The sequence below is a fragment of the Cavia porcellus genome, unplaced genomic scaffold (genome assembly GCF_034190915.1).
Source record: "Cavia porcellus strain 051 isolate PalLab524CR breed Dunkin Hartley unplaced genomic scaffold, mCavPor4.1 scaffold_5, whole genome shotgun sequence".
NCBI classification, from domain to species: domain Eukaryota; kingdom Metazoa; phylum Chordata; class Mammalia; order Rodentia; family Caviidae; genus Cavia; species Cavia porcellus.
Window position 1 is genome coordinate 50076478 of NW_026947488.1, and position 21743 is coordinate 50098220.

At 44.9% G+C, this 21743-nt stretch overlaps 2 protein-coding genes and 5 non-coding genes across 8 annotated transcripts; 1 reads left to right on the plus strand and 6 right to left on the minus strand.

Moving 5' to 3' along the window:
• The first annotated feature begins 941 nt into the window (after positions 1-941).
• Positions 942-5677, plus strand: Idh3b (isocitrate dehydrogenase (NAD(+)) 3 non-catalytic subunit beta). 2 transcript variants are annotated; one of them, XM_005006608.4, is made up of 12 exons: positions 942-1032; positions 1175-1249; positions 1365-1463; positions 1566-1686; positions 3161-3221; positions 3297-3429; positions 3533-3666; positions 3759-3861; positions 3956-4102; positions 4342-4436; positions 4547-4607; positions 5224-5677. In XM_005006608.4, the coding sequence occupies exons 1-12, from the start codon at positions 997-999 to the stop codon at positions 5308-5310; spliced, it is 1152 nt and encodes a 383-aa protein (XP_005006665.1). In that variant the 5' UTR covers positions 942-996; the 3' UTR covers positions 5311-5677. The 2 variants fall into 2 exon arrangements, with proteins under 2 accessions (XP_005006665.1, XP_005006666.1); XM_005006609.3 differs by having other exon boundaries at positions 5546-5677.
• Nop56 (NOP56 ribonucleoprotein) lies at positions 5668-10968 on the minus strand. Its single transcript, XM_003476420.5, has 12 exons — positions 10857-10968; positions 10613-10702; positions 10173-10287; positions 9311-9472; positions 8968-9166; positions 8466-8653; positions 8234-8385; positions 7968-8068; positions 7470-7618; positions 7131-7252; positions 6810-6947; positions 5668-6159 (listed from the first exon to the last, which is right to left on the minus strand). The coding sequence occupies exons 1-12, from the start codon at positions 10941-10943 to the stop codon at positions 5782-5784; spliced, it is 1881 nt and encodes a 626-aa protein (XP_003476468.2). The 5' UTR covers positions 10944-10968; the 3' UTR covers positions 5668-5781.
• LOC111753539 (small nucleolar RNA SNORD57) lies at positions 7016-7089 on the minus strand. The gene has a single exon (XR_002788317.1). It is a non-coding gene; the product is annotated as a small nucleolar RNA SNORD57 (small nucleolar RNA).
• Positions 7336-7402, minus strand: LOC111753541 (small nucleolar RNA SNORD56). Its single transcript, XR_002788318.1, has one exon. It is a non-coding gene; the product is annotated as a small nucleolar RNA SNORD56 (small nucleolar RNA).
• Positions 7821-7906, minus strand: LOC111753494 (small nucleolar RNA SNORD86). The gene has a single exon (XR_002788283.1). It is a non-coding gene; the product is annotated as a small nucleolar RNA SNORD86 (small nucleolar RNA).
• Positions 8763-8894, minus strand: LOC111753486 (small nucleolar RNA SNORA51). The gene has a single exon (XR_002788275.1). It is a non-coding gene; the product is annotated as a small nucleolar RNA SNORA51 (small nucleolar RNA).
• LOC111753495 (small nucleolar RNA SNORD110) lies at positions 9612-9682 on the minus strand. The gene has a single exon (XR_002788284.1). It is a non-coding gene; the product is annotated as a small nucleolar RNA SNORD110 (small nucleolar RNA).
• Positions 10969-21743: the final 10775 nt, after the last annotated feature.

The following is a 21743-nucleotide window of genomic DNA, read 5'->3' on the forward strand; positions in this document are numbered from 1 at the left end:
TCCTGTTAATACTGGGATTTGGACTGAGCAAGTCTGAGGTGGGACTCATGCTTGAGTTCTTAACAAGTGGTTCTAATCCACTTGATCCGATGACTCAAAACTCAGTCAGGATACTGGGTTAGGCATATCTTACTTTTTCCTTTTTGTTTTCAGTCAGGTAAACAACATAATTAGAATTTGTAAAAATCTTAATTTATTCGCCTTTAACTCCACTTACATATTTTAACTAATTTCTAACTTCAGTTACAGGCTTTTCCTGGAAAGTTCAAGCCTGGGACAAACTACTAGGGAAATTTTCTGGAGCAAGAACAAGACCTTATAGGAAAAATAATGAAGGAACTTGATTAACAAGTGTAACTGGCAGATTAGGAGACTGAAAGAGAAACCAGGTACTTATCTAGTCCTATTCACTGTGTATGTCCATTTAATACTCTTAGTGCCTAAGAGTGTTCAGTTAGTACTGATTAGAAGAGCAAGAAATACATAGACATAAATACTGTACATTAAGAAGATACAGGTAGCAGTGGTGTGGTAGTGCATGCCTGTAATCCCTGCGCTCTCGGAGCCTGAGGCAAGGGGACCACCAGGTTCAGCTCAGGCTGAGCAATTTAGCAATTTAGTGAGCCCCTGTCTGGGGGTGGGGGCTGGGTTCAATCTCCAGTATGGTAAAGAAAAAGGAGCAGGCGGAGGGTGAGAGCGAATTATTCACCGAAATTGTTTCTCAACCTCTTGTTAAACTCTAGTCCTGGTTTGATAAAGTCACATATTCTCTAATGTTATTTTGAAGTGTTAGGTATGGCGACTGAAAATAAAGCAATAGAAAAAGTGCTATGTGTCCCACAACTCTCCATCCCGAAGAACAGAAGGGAACTACGAAGTCTGTGCCGGTAAGCGGGACGCAGAGTCCCCGGGAGCGCGCCAGGATAGGCCGGAAGCGGGGCACCCGGGCCGCGCTAACTTCTGGCGTCACGTCCGGCGCGACTTACTGCACCGAACATGGCGGCCTTGAGTGGTGTCCGTTTGCTGACCCGAGTGAGGGCTGGTGACACGTCGGGTTTGGGGCGGGCGGAGAAGCGGAGGCTATTTCCCAGGGTTTCCTAACGAGGATAAGGTCATTGCAGTGTTGCGGTCTGGGTGTCCCAGATCTAATCTCCCTTGTGTGTCTCTGTCGCAGGCAGTGGTTGCCGCTCGGAACTCTGCGGCATGGAGAGGTCTGAGTGTCTCTGCCACGGCGAATGCAGCTTCGCAGGTACGCGTGAGGTCCAGCTCTATTTTCTCTCAAGTGCCTGTCGCGTTCTCGCGTCCTCCCTTGTTTTCTTCCCACTCTATTTCTACGACCCTAGCTCAGCTGTCCCTATTCACAGGCTCAAGACGTGAGGGTGGAGGGCGCGTTTCCTGTAACCATGCTGCCAGGAGACGGTGTGGGGCCGGAGCTCATGCATGCTGTCAAGGAGGTGTTCAAGGTGAATGGCCTGGATTGAGCCCTCAGGCTGAAGGGGAGATGTGGTGGTTTGGAAGTATTTCCCTGACCTTGACAGTGTCTTTCCTGGGCCCTGTCCCCGCAGGCTGCCTCTGTTCCGGTGGAGTTCCAGGAGCACCACCTGAGTGAAGTGCAGAATATGGCCTCTGAGGAGAAGCTGGAGCAGGTGCTGAATTCTATGAAGGAGAACAAAGTGGCCATCATTGGTATGTGTGACCCCTTGCCACCCTGCCCAAGTGTCATTTATCATTTCCTTTGTTGTTTGGTGAAATCCAACTCACAACCTTGCGCATGCCCGGCAGGCGTTTATGCCTCTGAGCTATATCCCTGGCCCCATGTGTCATTTAAAGTCAAATGAAAAATGTTCATTAAGACTCTTTTTTCATATATGAATGCATCACTTTCTAGAGCTCGAACTACTGATACTTGGGTATTTGTTCCTTTTCATTGGGAATCCAGGAGTCATGTCAACTGTTAGCTGTCTATGCAGGAAAGTTCCATAGCTTGTCCTGAGGTGACATCCTTCATTAAGTCTCATTAATTATGCTTCTAGAATGCTACTTCTAGCTGCCCATTTTTCTGTCTTCTCTCTTGCTACTCTACTTTATTGTCCTCATTAAATAAATATTTTTGGCTTCCAGTTCCCCTGCTGTGTAACTTTTATATCTTTCTCTTTGGTAAGATCAGTTTGAGTTTCCCAGGTCTATCTTTAGCCTAGGAAAGTAAATTTTTATAATCTAGATGTCCGATTTTCTGTTTTTGGTTTTCACAATACTTATTCTGTGCTTTGATAACATTCTACTTTGTTAGTTTCCAGATATATGTACTGCCTTAATGTTATTTCCTCTGCCCAGAAGGTGTTTCCTTTGATATCACTTGTCAGAATCCTCACTGTGATACAATAATAGTTTCTTATGACTGCCACAACAAACTACCACCAAATTTGTGGCTAAAATTAATAGAAATATATTGTCTCAGTTCTAGAAACCAGAAATCTGAAATTAGGGTATTCCTATGGTATTTATTGCCTTTTATATTAGTTGTGTTTCCTCTACACATTGCTTGCTCCTTGAGGGAAGGAGTTGTGAGTTTTTGATTGATACCTGTTATGTGACATAGTTTGATTTTCAATAAGGATTGGCTTGATGAGAAAACATCAAATAAGTAGACATAGAAATATCAGAGAAGATTGTAGATCACCAGGCATTGTTTTTCACTCTGCTATTAAATCCAGGCTCTTCTATGATGAAAATGAAAAAAAAAAGTGGCCTCTTTTTAGGTCACTTTGAAGTTCCAACATAAATATAGTGACTAAACCTAAAATAGTAGACTAAAAATTCCTTATTTTATTTTATTTTGTTTTGAGATAGGGCTTACTGTTTAGTTCAGGCTGGCCTCAAATTTGTGGCAATCCTCCTGCTTCAGTCTCCTGAGCTGGAATTTACTGGTTTGAGCTACCATATCTGGTTTTAAATATTTCTGATTTTATTTTATTATTTTTAAAAAAACATTTCTGATTTTAATAACAATGTCTCTTGTGCTCAGACAGTTGACAGCCACAGGTTTGGGAGTGGGAGATGGGAAGTTGGGTTGCATTGTGTTCCTGGGGAATTGGACGCTGGACTGTGTACCCTGGGCTTGGCTTGTGCCTGCAGTGCTTCCCCTATTTTGTTTACACAGGAAAGATCCATACACCAATGGAGTACAAGGGGGAATTAGCTTCCTATGATATGCGGCTAAGGTAAGCAGGTTCGAGGGCTTGGGTCATAGTGGCTGCTGGGCACGTGGCCCAGAGCTGATGTCTGTCCATTCTCAGGCGTAAGTTGGACTTGTTTGCCAACGTAGTCCATGTGAAGTCCCTTCCTGGGTACATGACTCGGCACAACAATCTAGATCTGGTGATTATTCGAGAGCAGACAGAAGGGGAATACAGCTCTCTGGAGCATGAGGTGAGGCCCTGGAAATGGGGAGCCAAATATGAGGCAGAAGAAAGGTGAAACTGTTTGTTGCCTTTCTTCCCATTGTCACTTAGCTGCTTTCCTTCTCATCTAGAGTGCAAGGGGTGTGATTGAGTGCTTGAAGATTGTTACTCGAACCAAATCTCAGCGGATTGCAAAGTTTGCCTTTGACTATGCCACCAAGAAGGGGAGGAGCAAGGTCACAGCTGTCCACAAGGCCAATATCATGTGAGGGGCATGGCTTTGCATGGGAAGGATTCCTGGGGAGTTGGCCCCTTGTACTTTCCTGGTTGACTTTATTACCTTTGGCTTGTAAACAGGAAACTTGGGGATGGGTTGTTCCTACAGTGCTGTGAGGAAGTTGCTGAACTGTACCCCAAAATCAAATTTGAGACAATGATCATAGACAACTGCTGCATGCAGGTGAGACCATCCTTAGTCTCCACTGTCATGGTGCTGAGGTGGAGTGGGGAATGGGATTCACCTGTCTGCTTTATGCCCACATCTCACCCCACAGCTGGTGCAGAATCCTTACCAGTTTGATGTGCTGGTGATGCCCAACCTCTATGGAAACATTATTGACAATCTGGCTGCTGGCTTGGTTGGGGGCGCTGGTGTGGTCCCTGGTGAGAGCTACAGTGCAGAGTACGCAGTTTTTGAGACAGTGAGTGTGGGCATTTTCTTTCTCATCTGTATCTCCCTCCCTTTGACCTCAAGTCTTCTATTCCTCCTTTATTGCAATACCTGTCTCTCCCCCCCACCCCATGATCCTCCCGTTTCTCCCCATCTCCGTGTCTCTTCTTAGTGACACTGGCCTAACCTCTACTATAGTGCTCTTTCTGGATCTCAGCCTCTGTAGGTGCACACCTCCTCTCAGTGACTTTGCCTTTTCTTTTCCCACAGGGTGCCCGACACCCCTTTGCCCAGGCAGTGGGCAGGAATATAGCCAACCCCACGGCCATGCTGCTGTCAGCTTCCAACATGCTTCGGCATCTCAAGTAGGTTGAAACAGGCCTCGGGTAGAGGCTGGGTATAGTTAGGGGCGTGCAGGTGGGGAACTTAGGGAGGAATTCTGAGAGCCTGATTTTCTTCCTGTCCTCATCAACAGTCTTGAGTATCACTCCAGCATGATTGCAGATGCGGTGAAGAAGGTGATCAAAGTTGGCAAGGTGAGTTTAGAAAGGTGTTGGGTTCAGGGCTGTGGCACTACACCCTGAGAAACCTGAACGGGCTTCCATTCTCACCAGGTTCCCGGAATACCTGCTTCATTACTCTCAGGGCTCTGGACCTCCCTCCTCTTGGCTGTTTTATCCTCTTGGTCTTTGCCTCCTTTTAGTTCCCTTGTGCTATGCCCTCTTCTGCTGTATCCATTGCCCCTTTCATGGGCCATCTGAATGCAGAAGGGTGTAGCTATTTGGGGTGGTGCAGCGGGGCCAAAAGCAGGCAGGGTGAGGTGCCAGCCTCACTTTCTTCTCCTTGCTTGGAAGCCCATCACTTCCTTTTTTCTCTCCTGGACTTTTGTCGTTTCCTGAGGTAACCTCACCCTCTCTGGTGGGCACTTTACAATTGCTCCCTTCTGCTCAGCCTCTGTAGCATAGCTCTGGCTCAGAACAAGCAGCTCCTTTCCCCTCACCTTGCAGCCTCTTTCATCTCTACTGTAGCAGTCTTTTCTGGCCCTCCAGCACTTTGGGGTCCTAGGTCCCAGGTCTCTGATCACATTGCCCTACCCTGCTTCATGGGCTCTCTTCTTTTTTTCCCCACGGCTGTTGCCGGTGGTGGCTGTAGGTGCGGACTCGAGACATGGGCGGCTACAGTACCACAACGGACTTCATCAAGTCTGTCATCGGCCATCTACACCCCCATGGGGTCTAGAGCCCTTTAATCCCTCCAACCTCACAAGGACCATTACTACCTACACACCCATCCCTTCAGTTCAGTGGACCAGTGGAGACCTTGACCTCTAGACAGTGGACCATAATGGCTTTCCTAGGCAGTGCCTAGGTCGTCCTGAGGCTGGCTTCCTTAGGGAGCTGTGTATGCTGGGTGATGTGGTGGGGTTATCAGGATGGGGCCTTGGCCACAGGATGATGACCATTCTCCCCAACAGGTTCGGACCTCTGACATGGGTGGCTATGCCACTTGCCACGACTTCACTGAGGCTGTCATTGATGCCCTGTCCCACCCATAGGTCCTGCCCACACCCACATAAGGCGTTCAATAAAACCTATGTAATAACCAATTTTTTGTGGATTTATTTTTATTGACTGGGACTTAGGGAATGGAAAGGGAAGTGTCACTGTGGGGGCACACCCCACTCCCACCCCCCAGGGAATAATGTCCATTCTAATCCTCCTGGGAAGTTCTCTGAAGCTTTTTCTTCTTTTTCTTGGCACTGCCCTTATTGGCAGCAGCCTCCTCAGGCCCACTGCTGACTGGTTCTTCCTTTGAAGAAAGTTTTCTCTTTTTCTTGGGGACACTCCTGGCTGCCTCTTCTGGTTCACTAGCAGTTTCCTCCTTGGGTAAAGACTTCTTCTTCTTCTTGGGTGGACTTGTGCTGCCACCAGCTGTCTCTTCCATATCACTATTAATCAACTCTTCCTTGGAAAAAGATTTCTTTTTCTTGGGTTTGGAAACAGAGACAGATGGATCATCCATTCCGTTCTCCTGAGGCACCTCTTGGAGTTTTTGCTTTTTTTTCTTTTTGGGTTTTTCCTGAGTCTCCTAAAGCCAAGAAAAGGCAGTAAGAGGTATTATCTAGGATGTGTGTGTGCATTCCCCCATTAAAGTCATGGCAGAAAAGCAAACTGTCCATGCTTCTGGGGAGGCCAGTAACATTGGAAAGCCACCCCTAGAGCTACCCCCAATTACAAGTGAAGGAGAACATGTAAAGAGAATTTCTTCAGTCCTCTAACTTATACAAAAACCCTCCATGCTGGTCACAGTGGATCTATCAGCCAAATTACAAAGGAAAAACAAACCATGTTGCAAATGGCACTAAATGCCTTTAGAGAAATATTCTAGCCTGGCACACTGGAAACTTCCCTGCACCCATGCCAACTGTGAAATCATACCATTTCTGGATACATCTGAGAATAAGCAGAGCAGTAATTTACTGAAGAGTCCCTGGGAAGCAGCTGAGGACAGAACACAACTTGCCCAGGGAACAGGCGTGCACTATAACCAGCTCTCTGGGCTCTTGAGCAAGTTGTCTCAGCACCTATCTCCTTCCTATGTAGAATCAAGAGGTAGTTTTTTAGATATTTCAATCCAAAAGCCTGGACTCCAGACTGGGCTGAGGCAGGCAGCACACCTTCAGTTCTGCTGAAAACCCACAGCCTAGGATCCTAGAGGGCTGACTTGCCAAGACTGACCTCATGTTCCTCTGGAGTGTTACTGTTTTCTGAAGATGCCAAAGCGGCCAGTGCAGCCAGGCGCTTCTTTTCCTTCTTTAAGCGCTTCTTCTCCTGTTTCGCCAGCTTCCTGGTGATTTCAGCAGCAGCTTCCTCTGCCTGGCAAAAGCAAAGTGCTGAAAAGGCCTGGAGTTCCATGTCTCACTATATAGTCTTCCAGCATTACTGGATCAGGCTCATTAAATCAGTTTTTTTTGGCCTCCATTATACAAGATCAGGTCAAGACAGTTCATCACCTCCAGCAGCCAACTGTTTTTCTACCACCCAGCAGAGCCCACTGACCTGAACCATTGCCTCCTTCATGACATCCAGATTCTTTCGTGGAATCTCTCCAGTCTCATAGAAGGACAGGCGCTCTTCAACTTGTTCCCGAAGCTTCTCCCCAAATACACTGGTGGGCACCTCTGATTGTGGGTGTGTGGGGGAGAAAAGCTAGTTAACCTCCAAAGTGATAAACCACCCCTCAGAATTCCCTCAACACTCAGCTTCACTCAGACCCAATATATCAACACTCATTAGAACTCTGTTGACGAAAAATATTACCATCATTGTAGAAGCTGCTAAGGTACTCAGCACCCTTTTCCTCCCAGCCCTACCAATTGCCAACCCTTCCACCCATACCAGAGAAGCAATCGATTCTGGAGGCAATACTGCACTTGTTCGCCAGGTATCGGGAGATGCGGCCTTTGTTCTTGGCAGCTGCTCGGCCAATGAAGGTAGAGTGGAAAATGAGTCCATATTTTGGTGTGTTACCCCTTGTCTTCAGGGCTCTGAGAATATTTAGTGGAGAATTTAATTCAATCCTATCAGCCAAGGTAGTTCCTCCCAAACCCTCCCTTTCCAAATCTCCAGCATGAGCCAAGCCTCAGGCTGGGCTGGACTGTTAACACATCAACCCACAACTCCCAGAGGCAGATGGAAGACATCCAATGTCGCTGACCTGGAAGCTTGATCCCTTTGCTGGGCCCTGGGAATCACTCAGACACCAGGACTGGCCATCACCCCCATATCAGAGGTCTGCATGGGTCAGGGCACCCTGATTAGCCATCACTGTGATTCCCATATAAGCAGTGCGCACCAGAAGTGGCACCTGATCTGGGCAGGTGCCCTCACGGGTACCTGAACAGGGCCTTTTCAGCCCCAAGGATCTGTACTGTGGATGCTGGATACTTGGCCAGGTTGGTGAGGCTGCCAGCATGAGCAATGAGACGTGCGCCTACCTGGAGAAAAATTTAAGGAAGTAGAAATTGCTGACCTGAGCTGCACAACCCCTGCTCTCCTCCTCCCCATTACACCCAACTGGAAAAGACATTGTGGGTCTAAAAATATAGCAGTGTGAATGGTAGCACTCTTGCTCCCCACCATGTGTGTTCCCCATGACGCACCGCTTCCCCAATTAGGGCTGACAGGCTGGGGGCTACTTGGCTCATCTTGGAGCGGAGGTAAGTGTGTAGGCTCTGGCGGTACTCTGACAAAGACACCACTCGACTGGAGAAGCTCTCGATGTTTATCAAGTCGATGGCAGATATGTCCATGCCTAGGAAACACCTAGTGTGAACAAAGGCTAGAGATTCGGAGTCCCGTACCTTTTGCCAGCTGCTAGCCTTTTGCACTGACCCATGGAGGACCTCGAGGCATCCAGGATAGCCTTAGCCTTGGCTCCATCCATTGTGAGCTCCTCCAGCTTCTCTAATTTTTCCTCATTCAGCTCCCTTCGGTTTCCAATGAATTGAGCAAGGCGGCAATAGGTAGCATTGTCATTGATGATCTTCACCAGCTCTGGAAAGTGATACCCATACCACTCCCTGCAAAGGAGAATAATCACTCTGGCCCAGCTGCCACACCTTTAACCTTTTCCATGCCTGTGTTATCCGGAGATTACAGAGTAAGTCAGATTCAAATCTGCCTCAGGCCTTATGTTTCCCCATTCACAATACAGACAAGGCACAAGGCCTGGGCTGAGGTGTACATGGGGCAGGTTTACTCTTCCTCCTTTTTCTATACAGTCAGTGTAAGAACACTGCCTGTGGTAAGCACCAGGAGGCACTACTGTAGCCCACATGGTCCCACCCTCAGGATGAAAAATTAGCTAAACTACAGATCAAATACTGCACTTTACCTGACACGCATAGAAAAGGTATTGATGTCTTTGTCCAGCTGGTCCAGGAGGCTGATGGACTGGATGATCATGTTGTCTACCCGGTTCACATTAAATTTTACTTTGGCACGAGAGTAGCTGTGTCCCAGCCCTAGCTGGGCTTTACAAGCTGACAGATCTGTCAGACCCTTAACCAGGTTATGGAAGTGCAGACGAACTCCTAAGAATAAGGTAGGACTGTTAGCAGGGGACTTAGGCTTGTTCCCACACCCAGAGGGTAGGCATTCCCAGAAGCAACCTCCAGGATCCTAGTATGTTTCCAGAACCCCCCTTAAAGTTGTCAAGAACTGCAGGAGTACTTCACCTCGCAGGATCTCTGCTATCACGCCTCCAGTCTGGCAGGTGTATCCCAACTCCTCCTGTATAGCAGCACCAATCTTGGGGTCCCCAACCCCCAAGAGTACTTTCTTCTTTTTGGCCGGCAGGTGGGTCTCCAGGAGCAGACGGAGGTCCTCATGAACAATGCCTCAGGGAAAAGAACAGAGCTTCCACTAAAACTCTGAAGACTGCTTACATTACAAAAAAGATCTCATTTATCACTTCAGCTTATGCTGGTCCCACAGAGCATGACAGGATGGCATGCTTACAGGTTTCCCCTTCAGGCATTGCTCAGAGACATGGAGACATCAGTGATTACATTCAGGGGATTGACAGATTTCTCAAGTCATCACTGCAAAGCCCGGCTTGACAATGGACTAAGATGGACTCAGGTCCAAAACCACCAGCATAAAATATATGAATATCATAACCTGTCCTCGAACATTCAGTACCTGATTTACCTCCTAGGACCAAACCCCCTTTTCTTGACCTTTATCAGAATAGCCCTTCCCAATAAGTTGGAAGACACAGAAAAAAACTACATACAGTACTTATGTGTAGGTAGGCACAGCACCCACCCATTCCATCAGGAATTATTTATCATTATAACACCAACAAGGAAATAAACCCTACACGTGGGATTGTGTGCCATCGAAATTTAGTCTTTCATACTTGTCAGACCTTGAGCAGTCAGGACCAACTGTTTTAGATCCCATCGTACAAATCTCAAAATCTGCCCAGTACACATCACATACGCGTAACAAACCACTCAAAGGCAAATACTGTTATTAACCCACTAAGAGGACTATTAGCAGGAATCACATCTCAGTATCTCCCTATGCACTCACCTTCAGACACTGCATTGGCATTTTCTAAGGCAACCTGAGAAGAGGAAAATGGACAAAAGGCCACCAGGCGAACGATGTTGTGGAACTTGCCCAAGTTGAGCACACACTCCTCCACCTGTGAAGAAAATGACGGACGACTTTTTTTTTGTTGCTCAAACCACTACAGTACAGTAAACGGCTGATTATTAAAACCTACCGATGCCTGGACCCTGCACCTCAAGTACTAACTTATCGCTACGGAGTACAGTAAGGGAGGCTTATACCTAGTCACTCTTAAGCGATTCTAACCAGGAATCAAGGTAAAGACTCTCTGCTCCAGGGGCTTCCAGCCTAGCCCCCCCACCCTGCGCGGCCGACCACGTGGGAGCGCGCGGTGCATGCTGGGGCTCGGCAGCCCGAAGGATGTAGTGGAGCCGGATGAGCTTACAGATTTCACCCACCTGCGGCAGCAGCAGACTGATCTCCTCCACTTCCTTCAGCGCCAAAAGCGCGTAGCCGACCGCGTGCTCGAAAAGCACGTGCAGCAGAACCTGGAACAGGAGCCGGGGCGCGTACGTCAGCGAGGCTCCCAAGCCGACCAGGCCCCGCTCTCAGAGCAGGACCAAGCTCAGGAACAGGCTGGAACCCAAAGCTTGACCCACGCCACGGCCTTCGCATAGCCCACAACCCACACCCACTCCTCACCATGGCGCTTGCTGTTTGCCCGGCTCGCAATGCGGCTAGCAAGCTCTGGCGCGCGGAAGCTGACTCCGAACGCCACGCCTTCTTCATATTGACCAATCAAAAGCCAGGGACGATACCATTATTGAGCATTCGGAGGCGGATTCACCAGGTGGTATAGTCCAGAGGTTGGGTGCTAGTGGCGAGAAGCGCGGGCTAACAGGCCTTTTCGGATTTCTGCGGCTGCGCGGGACGGAACTGGTGCTGGGGTCTTGGTGGTATTTCGCCCGGCCTGGAGGCTGCAAAATGGCTCGGGAAAGCAGTAGTGCAGCTAGTCCGATCCCATATGATCTCAGCAAGTATGTGGTGGGCGGCAAAGCTCAGTGCAGTCCGGCCGCTATCGCAGACAGGGTCGCAGAGGCAGCGCTGGTGACCTCTGGCTACAGACCTTGGGGTCCCCTCGTCCAGCTCGGGGACCACCCTCGGGAGCCCGTGGGCCTGCGCCATTTCCGCCTGTCCTGGACGAGAGTGAGGCCTGGAGCGTTCGGGTGCTAGCCCCCCCCCCCCCCGCTCCCGTCTTTATCATGCGTTTACATTTTCTTTAATGTTATTTTAAAAAACGAAAACAAGATGGTGACAGGAAATAATATGGAAAGAAGACCCCAAAGTCTCCCTACGCCGATTTCTTGCTGTGCTTCACGGGACCTAGCTCTTTCTTGCGACCACGTGTTGCTCTTGGCTGGGTTCGGCCTTAAGTTGTGCAATGCAAGTAGCTCCGAGGATTAGGGAGCTGCTTCCATGTCTGGCTGTGGGCGCTCAGGTGACGGTTTTTAAATTTACTTTTGGTTTAAATAATAGAGTTAAGTGCTTGCTTCGGCATCACATATAATACTAAAAAATAGAGTTAAAAAAATCCAAACCCTGGTTATCCTTAAGGAGTGTTTGCCTTGGTAAATTAATCTTTCTTGGGTTTTTGTGTGTTAAATTCTCACGACTGTTAGCCAGAATAGACACACACACACACACACATATATGTATATATACTTTTTTTTTTTTTTTTTGCCTTTTTCCTTTTTATCGGTACCGGGGATTGAACTCATGACTGCCTGCTTGCAAGGCAGGCGCTTATGCCGCTGAGCTAAATCCCCAGCCCCTGTACTATTTTTTTTTTTTTTTTTTTTTTTTGACAGGGAGAGAGAGGGAGTCTCATGTAGTTCACGCTGGCCTTGATCTCACTTCATAGCCCAGGCTGTCCTAGAACTTGCGGCGATCTTCCTGCCTCATACCTGGCTAAAATTTTTTCTTAACCAATTTGGTGGTTTGGTAAAAATCCAACTATTTCGCTTTTTAGTTCTCTCATAAGTTTATTTATTTGTTTTTTGGCTTTTTTGAGATAAGATCTTGCTATGCAGTTCAGGCTGGTGTTGAACACTGTAACCCAGGGTGGCCTTGAACTCACAGTGGATCCTCTTGCTTCAGCCTCCAAAGTGCAGGATCATAGGAATGAACCACTACACCTGGTCTATGGTTGGTGGATAATATTTTTTTAATTTCAAATCCGTTTTATTCAAACATGAAAGAAAAATTTAAAAAAACTACAATAAAATTTCAAAGAACATCAATTGGGGTAACAATGGTACATACATACATTGCACAGTTGGTGAATTTTAAAAAGCTCATAATCTCAATGTTAATTACAAATGTGGTTATACTGTTGCAGCTATCTACTTACAATCTTGAGTCTGACTTAGTGAATTACAAAATTTACCTGCCTGCTTTTGTGTTAGTCTTAAACTTTTTTATTTTTGTTAGGCAGGGTCTCTTGTGCTGTTTAGGCTGGCCTTTGAGCTTATTTTGTAACCCAGGCTGTTCTGGAACTTGCAGACAATCCTCTTGCCTCAGCCTCTCAAGTACTGGGATTACAGGCTTGTGCCACCAGGTCCAGCTGTCTCTTAAACATTTGAAAAACCAAATCAAAAGAATGATTACAAAATGTAATGGAAGATACCAGTGGCATGACTTTGGTTACATCATTATTTTTATACTTTATTCTAAATCATTGTGGCATAGCAGGAAGGGATTTCTAAGTGACAAGTCAGAATCCATCAATGGATTGAAAAATTAATTCAGACCTTCATGAAATCAAATTAAGGCCAAGTGTGGTGGGGCATGCCTATAGTCCCAGCAGGTGGAAGGCTGAGACCTGGAGGATTGATATTAGTTTAGGGCCAGCCTGAACTACATAGCAAGATCAAGTCTCAAAAAACTGAAATGAAAAAATAAAAGATAATATCAAAGAGACTAGGAAAAAAATTCATGTTGCACAGAGTAAGTATTGATTTGTAGAATGTCTCAGCTATGCATACAGATGTACACACATATATATACATATACATAAGCAATATAAATATTCCTAGATCAAGATAAAATATCCGTGAGAGTTACTCGGCCAAAAGGGAACCACAGTCATACTTAGGTTAGATTTCAAACTGTTGGCAACAAAAGGACTGCAGGAAGTAGTTTGCTGATTTAGGTGGCTGAAGAAAAGTATACTTGAACTAGTGAGATACAAATGCTCATCTGTAGCTGAGGGTTAAGTGTTCTTTTGGCTTCTTTACTTCCATTCCTTCATTGAAATACTTTCTCCTGAGTTTATAATCCTGACCCCAGTGTGGAGCATGTGATGTCGTAGTGTTGAGGCTCAGCTGAGTCCAGGAATCATATGACACCTAAGAAAGTCAGAAGGCAGTGAACAACTTTATTTTACACTGGTGGTCCTGGCTGGACTAACTTCAACAAAAGCCGGGTGGTAACTGAGCTAGCAATTTTATATGAGGCATAAGCAAAGGTTCTAAAGGACAGGACAGCCTGGCAGTTCTGATTGGCAGGGTGAGATAATCGGTTATAAGGCTGAATTAGTGACCATCAGTTAAAAGACTAGATTAATGATCACAAAGCTCGGTGCAATCAGATTTGGTTACGCGCTTGTGGTTACAAGGGTCAGGAAAGCAATTACAGAGCCATGAAACAGAGCTAGACAACTCTGAGGAGAACAAAGTTTTAAAAAGAACAGTTTTTCTCAGTACAGTTTTCCCTTGCAATAGACTGACAGCTCCTTTGGACTAGAGGATAGATTTATTATTCCAGCCTAGGTTCAGATTTTTACGACCAAAACCTGTCTTCTCCCTCCAAGCCTATCATCCTCTCTACTGCTTGAAAGACCTAAGGCCTCTTACCCATTCATGTTCTGTTTGTGGGTATTTGTAGGGGGATGAAGTAATGGGAGAATTGTACAGCTCAGTATCCCAGGATCCTGTGTGAGAGCTGGTCTTCAAAAACGTCCACCAGGGGCTGGGGATTTAGCTCAGTGGCATAAGCACCTGCCTTGCAAGTGTGCGGTCATGAGTTCGATCCCTGGTACCGATAAAAATGAAAAAGATCAAACAAATAAAAACATCTGCCAATGATCTGTGCCTCCTGATACCAGGCCTTGTGTCCTACATTGAACTGGGTTGGCTCTCACTTGCTTTAGTCAGTGGACTGTGGTGGAAGTGATTCTTTGCCAGTTGTAGGCCTCAACCTTTTGCATTCTGGGGATCCTTGAATTGCCTCATCTAAAGCACACTTATAGGCCAGGTGTGGTGGTCCATACCTGTAATCTTAGTGCCTAGGGATTCCAAGGCAGAAGGATTACAAGATTGAGTCAAAGTACAAAGTAAAAAGGACTAATTTGTAGCTCAGTGGTATAACAGTTTCCTAACAGGTATGAGGCTCATGGGCTCAATCTTCAATACTGAAAAAAAACCTATTCTGCTTAGTGAGACATGTGGAGAGGGAGAGGCCCTGCGACTAAGTGAATAGGGACAGTTTCAGCCTCCCAGCTGTCACATCAAGGTCCTGTTACTCTTGACTGCAGCCATGTGAGATCCCAAGTGAGACCAGCAGAAGAGCCCCCAGTTGTTCCCTGTGTACCCACAGAATTATGAAAAAGAATGTATTGTGGGTTTAAGCCACTAAATTTAGGGGTGATTTGTTGTGGAGCAGTAAGTATGAGTCAAGTAAGCCAAACTGAGTTAAACTCCCTGTTTTCACATCGACTTCCACATGACCTTGTCTCCTGAGTAGGGTGGGACTACAGAGCTACACCACTGTGCCTGGCAGTTCTTACCTGTTTGGGGGAGGGTTAGACAGGCTCCTGCTATTTAGTTCAGGTTGCCCCTGAACTCACTATGTAGTCCAGGCTGACCTTGAACTCACAACTGTCCTGCCTCAGCCTCCTGAGTGTGCACTGGTAAACTCATGCCTGGCTAATTTTTACATTTTTAAAGTGTTATAGCCAGGGGTGGTGGTATATGTCTGTAATCTCAGCTACATAGGAGGCTGAGTCAGGAGCATTGCAAGTTTTAGGCCAGGGTGTGTACTTTAGTGAGGTCTTGTTTTAAAAAGGGGAGTAGGGTGGGGACTGAGGCTATAGTTCAGTGCTTACTGGGTTCAGTCCTCATTACTGGAAATTTAAGCAAATAGTGGTAAAAGAGACAATAAAGAATATGTGTCAGAGACTGTGGCCCACCTAATCCAAAATATTTACTATCTGACCCCTTAGAGAAGATTGCCAGTCCCTTTTCTGAAGATGTTCAGTTAATCTTTGCTAGGGTCTGCAGAGTGGGGCAGAAATGAACATAGTATTTGTGGAAATGAAAAACTCAAGCTGGGGATGATGGTACATGCTGGTAATCCCAGCACTCAGGAGGCTGAGGCAGGAGGATTACTGTGAGTTTGAGGCCGGCCTGGACTAACAGTGAGACCCTGTCTCAAATAAACAACAACAACAACACAACCCACAAACTCACAGAAAAGAAACAAGAATGATTCACTAGTGAAACTGGTGTAGCACCTTTGACAAAGGTGCCAAACACATTCTCTGGAAGAAAGACAGCCTCTTTAATAAATGGTGCTGGAAAAACTGGCTCTGCACATGCTGAAGTTTAAAACTGGACCTGTATCTGTCACCATGCACTAAGCTAAAATCAGATTTGATCAAAGATCTTAATATTAAAACAGCAACAAATCTGCTGGAAGATAGTGTAGGTAAAACTCTTGAACAAGACACTGGTGTAGGCAAATAGTTTATGAACAAAACCCTAACTACACAGGAACTATCACAAAGAATCAATAACGGGGGTCTCACTCTACTGAAAAGCTTTTGCACTGCAAGAGAAACTATCAACAGAGTGAAGAGACAACCAACAACATGGGAGAAAATGTTTGCCAGCTGTTCCTCAGACAAAGGATTACTATCAGGAACTTACAAAGAACTAAAAAAAACCAGACCTCCTAGATTTAAAGACCCAATCCAAACATGAGCATCTAAGATGAATACACACTTCTCAGATGAAGAAATACAAACAGCAAGTAAACATGAAAAAATGGTTAACATCACTGGTCATTTGAGAGATACAAATTAAAACAACACTTGAGACTCCACCCTAGAAAGAATGTACTATCAAGAAATCAAGTAAATACAAAATGCTGGAGGGGCTGTAGAGAAAAAGGAACCCTTCTCCACTGTTGGTGGGAATGCAGCCTGGTGCAACCATTGTGGAAATCAGTATTGAGATTCCTCAAAAAAGTAGGACTAGAGGTCCCATAGAACTCAGCTATTCCCCTCTGGGTATATTCCCCGAAGAATTAAAAACATCATACCATGTGCTCCTATGTTTATGGCAGCACAGTTTATAATAGCTAGCTCTTGGAAATAACCTAAATGCCCTTTGACTGAGGGATGGATAAAAAAAGATGTGGTATTTTTATACTCCATAAACTGGAGACTTAACCGTGGCGGTAAATGGCTGCCACTTGTGAACAGACTCATTAGTGAAATAAGACACTTGTAAACATTGTATTGTTTCATTAATGTGAGAAGCTGAAAAAAGTATGCATATAAAAATAGTTAAGATAGTTATACTACTGATATCTGAGTTCACTGAAGAGAATGATTTGTGCCAGTATTGTTTGGACGATTGAATGCAGATGTCTTGTGCTTTGGGTGAATGATTTGGGGACGACGAGTGTGCAATGTGTGTACTCTTGTTGCCCTGATTGTCGTGTTTTGAAATTTTGTTGTAGTTTTTTTTCTTCTTTTCTTCCTTTTTATCCTTGAAAGAAAATGGATATGGAAAAAAAAAAAAAAAAGAAAAGAAACTGATGCAGCAGGGAGAATTAGCAAACTAGATGATGTAGCCAAGCAGTTTATGTAGAATGCAATTAGGAGAGAGGAAGGAGTGAAAGAGTGGCTGGGAGATGTAGAATGTAGACTAAAAGGACCTAACATCAACTTTGAAAACCCGAAAGACAGGGAAAGAAGCAGGAGCAGTAATGCAGTTGCTCTAGGGCCAGTGAAAAATACAGCTGCAAAGGTGCAGGAATTTCATTTCTTTTTTTTTTTTTTTTTTGAAAGTATCCAACAGAACATGTCAGAATAAAGCCAACTAAGATCGTACAGTGAAATTGGTACAGAACTTCACAGCAAGTTAATGGGATAACAGTAATAGGTATCAGTATGTTTTGTTATCTTTATAATAGTTGTTCTTTCAATCCCGTATATCAAAATGAGATGAAATATAGAACACTATAGAACTTATCAAAACAGAATATTGAATAGAGCAGTACCATTAATCAGAAAAGAGCGAAACAGTAATAAAAATATTTACCTTCAAAGAAATGGTAGAAGGAAGTCCCGCTTATTTGCTATGGTCAGCCTCCCAGGAGATGCCCAGATTTCTGGTTCCCATTTGCTAATGGGTGGGGGCGGGGAGGAGAAGGAGGATCAGGGAAGTGGGATATTAGACTCTAGGCCATGTAGCAGTAGGTTCACTATTGCTAAGCAGGGAGGCAGGATGGTCATTTGTTTTCACAGCATCCTCAGTTCCAACATGGCGCGGATCTCAGGAGATGCTGCTGGTTCTCGCCCTGGAAGGGCTGCAGTGAGCCACCCTGCCTCCACTTACCAGGGAGGGGAGGTGCTTGCTTGGCTTCCCAGAGTCCTAAGTTCCAACATGGCGTGGATCTCAGGAGACACTCAGGAATTTCATTTCTTAAATGAAAAGGAACTCATAGTTTACCCTTTATAATAAAATAGCAAAAACACCTAAACCAAAGAGGATCTTGAAAACATTAAAATGATTGATGCAGATTTATAATGGTTATAGAATTTTTCAAGTATAATGGATCTGGGAAACAGGGATATAGCTCAGTCGCATAAGCACCTGACTGGTAGGCACAAGGTCCTGAGTTCAGTGCCTAGTGCCCCCCCCCCCCCCCCGCAAGTGTTCGTTTTGGCAGCACATGTACTAAAGAAATCTGGGACCAACTTTATGAGTTATATTCTAGGAATTTGTTCATCTGTACTTTCACATCTTTGAGTTAAAGTTTGCTTATTTGTTTTAGGTCCTTTCTGCAGCATCTGTACAGGTGATCTCCTTTTAAAATTCCTGGCTTGGTATGGTAGTGCATGCCTGTAATCTCAGCACTCAGGACGCTGAGGCAGGCGGATCACTGAGTTTGAGACCAGCCAAAGTAAGCTTAAGACCAGCCTAAACTGCATAGTCAAACTCTGTCTCAAAAAGACAAAAAATAGCCTGGGGGTTTAGCTCGGCAGCATAAGTGCCTGCCTTGCAAGCATGTGGTTGTGAGTTCGATTGCCAATACCAATTAAAAAAAAAAAAGACAAAACTAAAACATAAAGTCCCTGATGCTTGCTTTTTTCTGTTTAATTTCATCAGACTTGTCACAAAACATCAATTGCATCAACCTTTTCAAAATACTAACTTTTGATTTTGCTTATTATATATACAGATTTTTAAAATTGACTTTTGCTTTTGTATTTATTGTGCTATGGTTTGGATCTTAAATGTTCCCCCAAGTCATGTATGCTAAAGGCCTGGTAACCAGCAAAGACAAGGAACAAAATTAAATTCCTGCCTTTTTGAAGTTTACATTTCATCACAGGCAGAAAAATCAAGTAAATATGTAACACATGAAGTATGTGTATGTGTTAAGTATATTGGTTTACAGTGGTCCTCAATGAAGAGAGGACATTTAAATAAACAGTGAGCCCTAAGACATCCGAGAGAATAATGAAAACATGGGTAACCCTAACCCTGGTCTCTGACTTGAGAGACTGCAGTTGTAGGAGACTGACTGGAATCTAGGGCTCAGAGGCAGTGGCATGGAGGCTGACTGGCTTAGTGTCCCTGCCTTGGTGTTGACTTTGCAGCTAGAAGGGATTGAGGTGTTCAGAGAACAGTGTGCAGGGCACCTAAAAACGGAAGGTGAGAAGAGTTTCCATAAGGCAGAAACCTGAGAAGAATGTGATGGATGTAACATTGAGCCTGCTCAGTAGAGACAACATACGGCAGTATTTAGAATGTTAAGATCCAGACCATGAGGCTTTGAAAGAAAACCAGGATGACTGGTTTGGAGTTGATGAGATTTGTGATTCTCCATCCAGCAATTCAATTAGAGATTAATTTGGAAGTGACTGATGGACAAGACAGATTGCCCAGCGGGTCTGCTGTGAAAGTGTCCTGCATGGACAGCAGCTCTTTGTAGAGCCTCTGGTTTTCCTTGGTGTGCTTTATGTTAAGTTTAAAGCCAGGTGGCACCGGGGCCTTTGTTTTTTCTGGGTAGATAACGTTGTTCACCCACTAAGAGGACTCAGTTTTCATTTAGCTTAGCCTATAGCTAATCAATTTTTTTTTTTTTTTTTTTGTCTTTTTGAGACAGGGTCTTGCTATGCAGTTCAGGCTGGCCTGAAGCTCACTTTGTAGTCCAGGCTGGTCTCGAACTCACAACGATCCTCCTGCCTCAGCCTGAGCCACCACGCCCAGCTAATCGGTTTGTTTTTTATGTAGAAATGAAGAGAAATTTCTCTGCAGGCAGCACCAAAGGGGACCTATGAAGTAGAATGTGCAATTTAAAATCACCACAAGATGGAGACACTTTCCACATTTCCCCAGGGAGAAACTCTTCACATCAAATTTGAAAAGGCTTCTAGCAATTTCTGAGCTCTTTTCTCAAAGACACTCTAGAGCCAATCATGGTGGCACATGCTTGTAATCTTAGCTCTCGGGAGGCTGAGGCAGGAGGATTGCCATGAGTTTGAGGCCTGCCTGGGATACATAGTGAGTTCAAGGCCAGCCTGAACTATGCAGCAATACCTGTCTACAACAAACAACAAACAAAAAAACCGAACAATCAGAGATGCTCCACGGTATTCTTTGGTGATGAGTAACATGTATGAAAAACATTTCTTTACATGGACACAAAAGATGAGGGAGCTTGCAGGGGTTGATCCTTGTCTGTTTTGCAATGATGACCTGGCAGCTTTTAAGGCCCAGCTGATCATTAGGATTATGCCATGCTTTGCTCAGTTAGTAATTTGTGTTTGTCCTGAGGCTAGATCTCACCATGCCTGTGGCACGATCTGTTATTTACTGAGCACTTAGCAGAAGTAGTCTTACAGGCATCTTTACAACGCAATTAAGAGGTTGAGTTGTGGTTCAGTAATAGAAATATCTCAGTGTTTTATGTACATTTTCTTTCCTAGCTATGGCCTTGGACCTTTGTACACATTTTCCAAACTAATATTGCACTGAAAGATACATTGTCTGACATGACTTGCACATGGCTGTGTTTTTAGTAACGATCTTTAGCACTCAAAAGCAAGGCTAACTTAGGATAGCTAATGACATGTACACACTTGATTTTTCCCTCAAATAATATATTTTGGATTTTATTTTCTAGGAACCAAAAGGGAAAAAGTTTCTACCATCCTTAGGTTTTAAAAATTTATTGAAGTTGGCTTTCTTTTTAAAGTTTTTAAAAAAAATTTTAGACAGGTTTTTGCTATGTATTTCAGGCTAGCCTTAACTCATTCTGGAACCAAGGCTGGCCTCCAACTCAACAGCAATCCTCCAGTCTCAGCCTCTTGAGTGCTGGGATTATGGGTGTATGCCACCACTTCCTGCTGAAATGTTGGCAGGGCTTTCATACTGAGCTACTTCCCCTGCGCCCCTTAGTTTTTATTTTGAGACATGGTCTTACTCTGTCACAAAATCAACCAAGATGGGCTGAAAATTTTGATTCTCCTGCCTCAGTCTCCCAGATGCTGGGATTACAAGTATGTAGCATCACACCCAGGTAGCACATGGGATTTAAAAATATTCATCAGACAGTCTTCACTTTTTACCTGGAGACTTTAGTCCATTTGCATTTACTTTGATTCCTGATATATCTTTATCAGCTTACATGCTGTACATGCGCTGTGCTTTTATTAATTTCCCTCTTTCTTTCTCTTAGAGAGTCCATCAACCTAGAACCACTCTGAATTTAAATTTCCATTTGAATTTTTGGAATACAGTTAATATGGGAGTTTAGGTGCTTGGCGTGAGGGCTGCCTTATGGGTTTCTCTACTTTCTGCTGGTGTCAAGAGGTAAATGTCCTCTGCTGCATGGGAGGATTATTTCTTAAAGTTTCTTGTGGAGCAAGAGGAACTTGATGCCCTAACTCTGGGAGGGCTGGATATACACTTCAGAGCATGTCTGCAGTGCCTGTTGAGTTGAGGGTCACTGATGCTGTTGGTACCCTGCCCAAATTCTCTTGTGGCATGTCTGTCCCTGGTTTCTATGAGTACACAAGGCAGAAGGGAACTAGGTGCTGCCCTTGATCTTCACCAAACATATCTAGCTGCATCATATGTGATTCTATGTAATATGAGGATTTGTGGAGATTTTTTTTGGGGGGGGGTACTGAGAATTGAACTCAGGACCTTGCACTTGCCAGGCAGGCTTTGTGACACTGAGCTTTATCCCTGTTTTTTTTTTTTTTTTTTTTGTCTTTTTGAGACAAGA

Coding starts and splice junctions, on each gene's coding strand:
- Idh3b (XM_005006608.4), top strand. CDS start 997: ATGGCGGCCTTGAGTGGTGTCCGTTTGCTGACCCGA. Junction 1,464..1,565: donor CTGTCAAGGAGGTGTTCAAG/GTGAATGGCCTG, acceptor CTGTCCCCGCAG/GCTGCCTCTGTTCCGGTGGA. Junction 4,103..4,341: donor AGTACGCAGTTTTTGAGACA/GTGAGTGTGGGC, acceptor CTTTTCCCACAG/GGTGCCCGACACCCCTTTGC.
- Nop56 (XM_003476420.5), bottom strand. CDS start 10,943: ATGAAGAAGGCGTGGCGTTCGGAGTCAGCTTCCGCGCGCCAGAGCTTG. Junction 10,703..10,856: donor GGCAAACAGCAAGCGCCATG/GTGAGGAGTGGG, acceptor CTCCTGTTCCAG/GTTCTGCTGCACGTGCTTTT. Junction 10,288..10,612: donor TCAGTCTGCTGCTGCCGCAG/GTGGGTGAAATC, acceptor TTTTCTTCACAG/GTGGAGGAGTGTGTGCTCAA.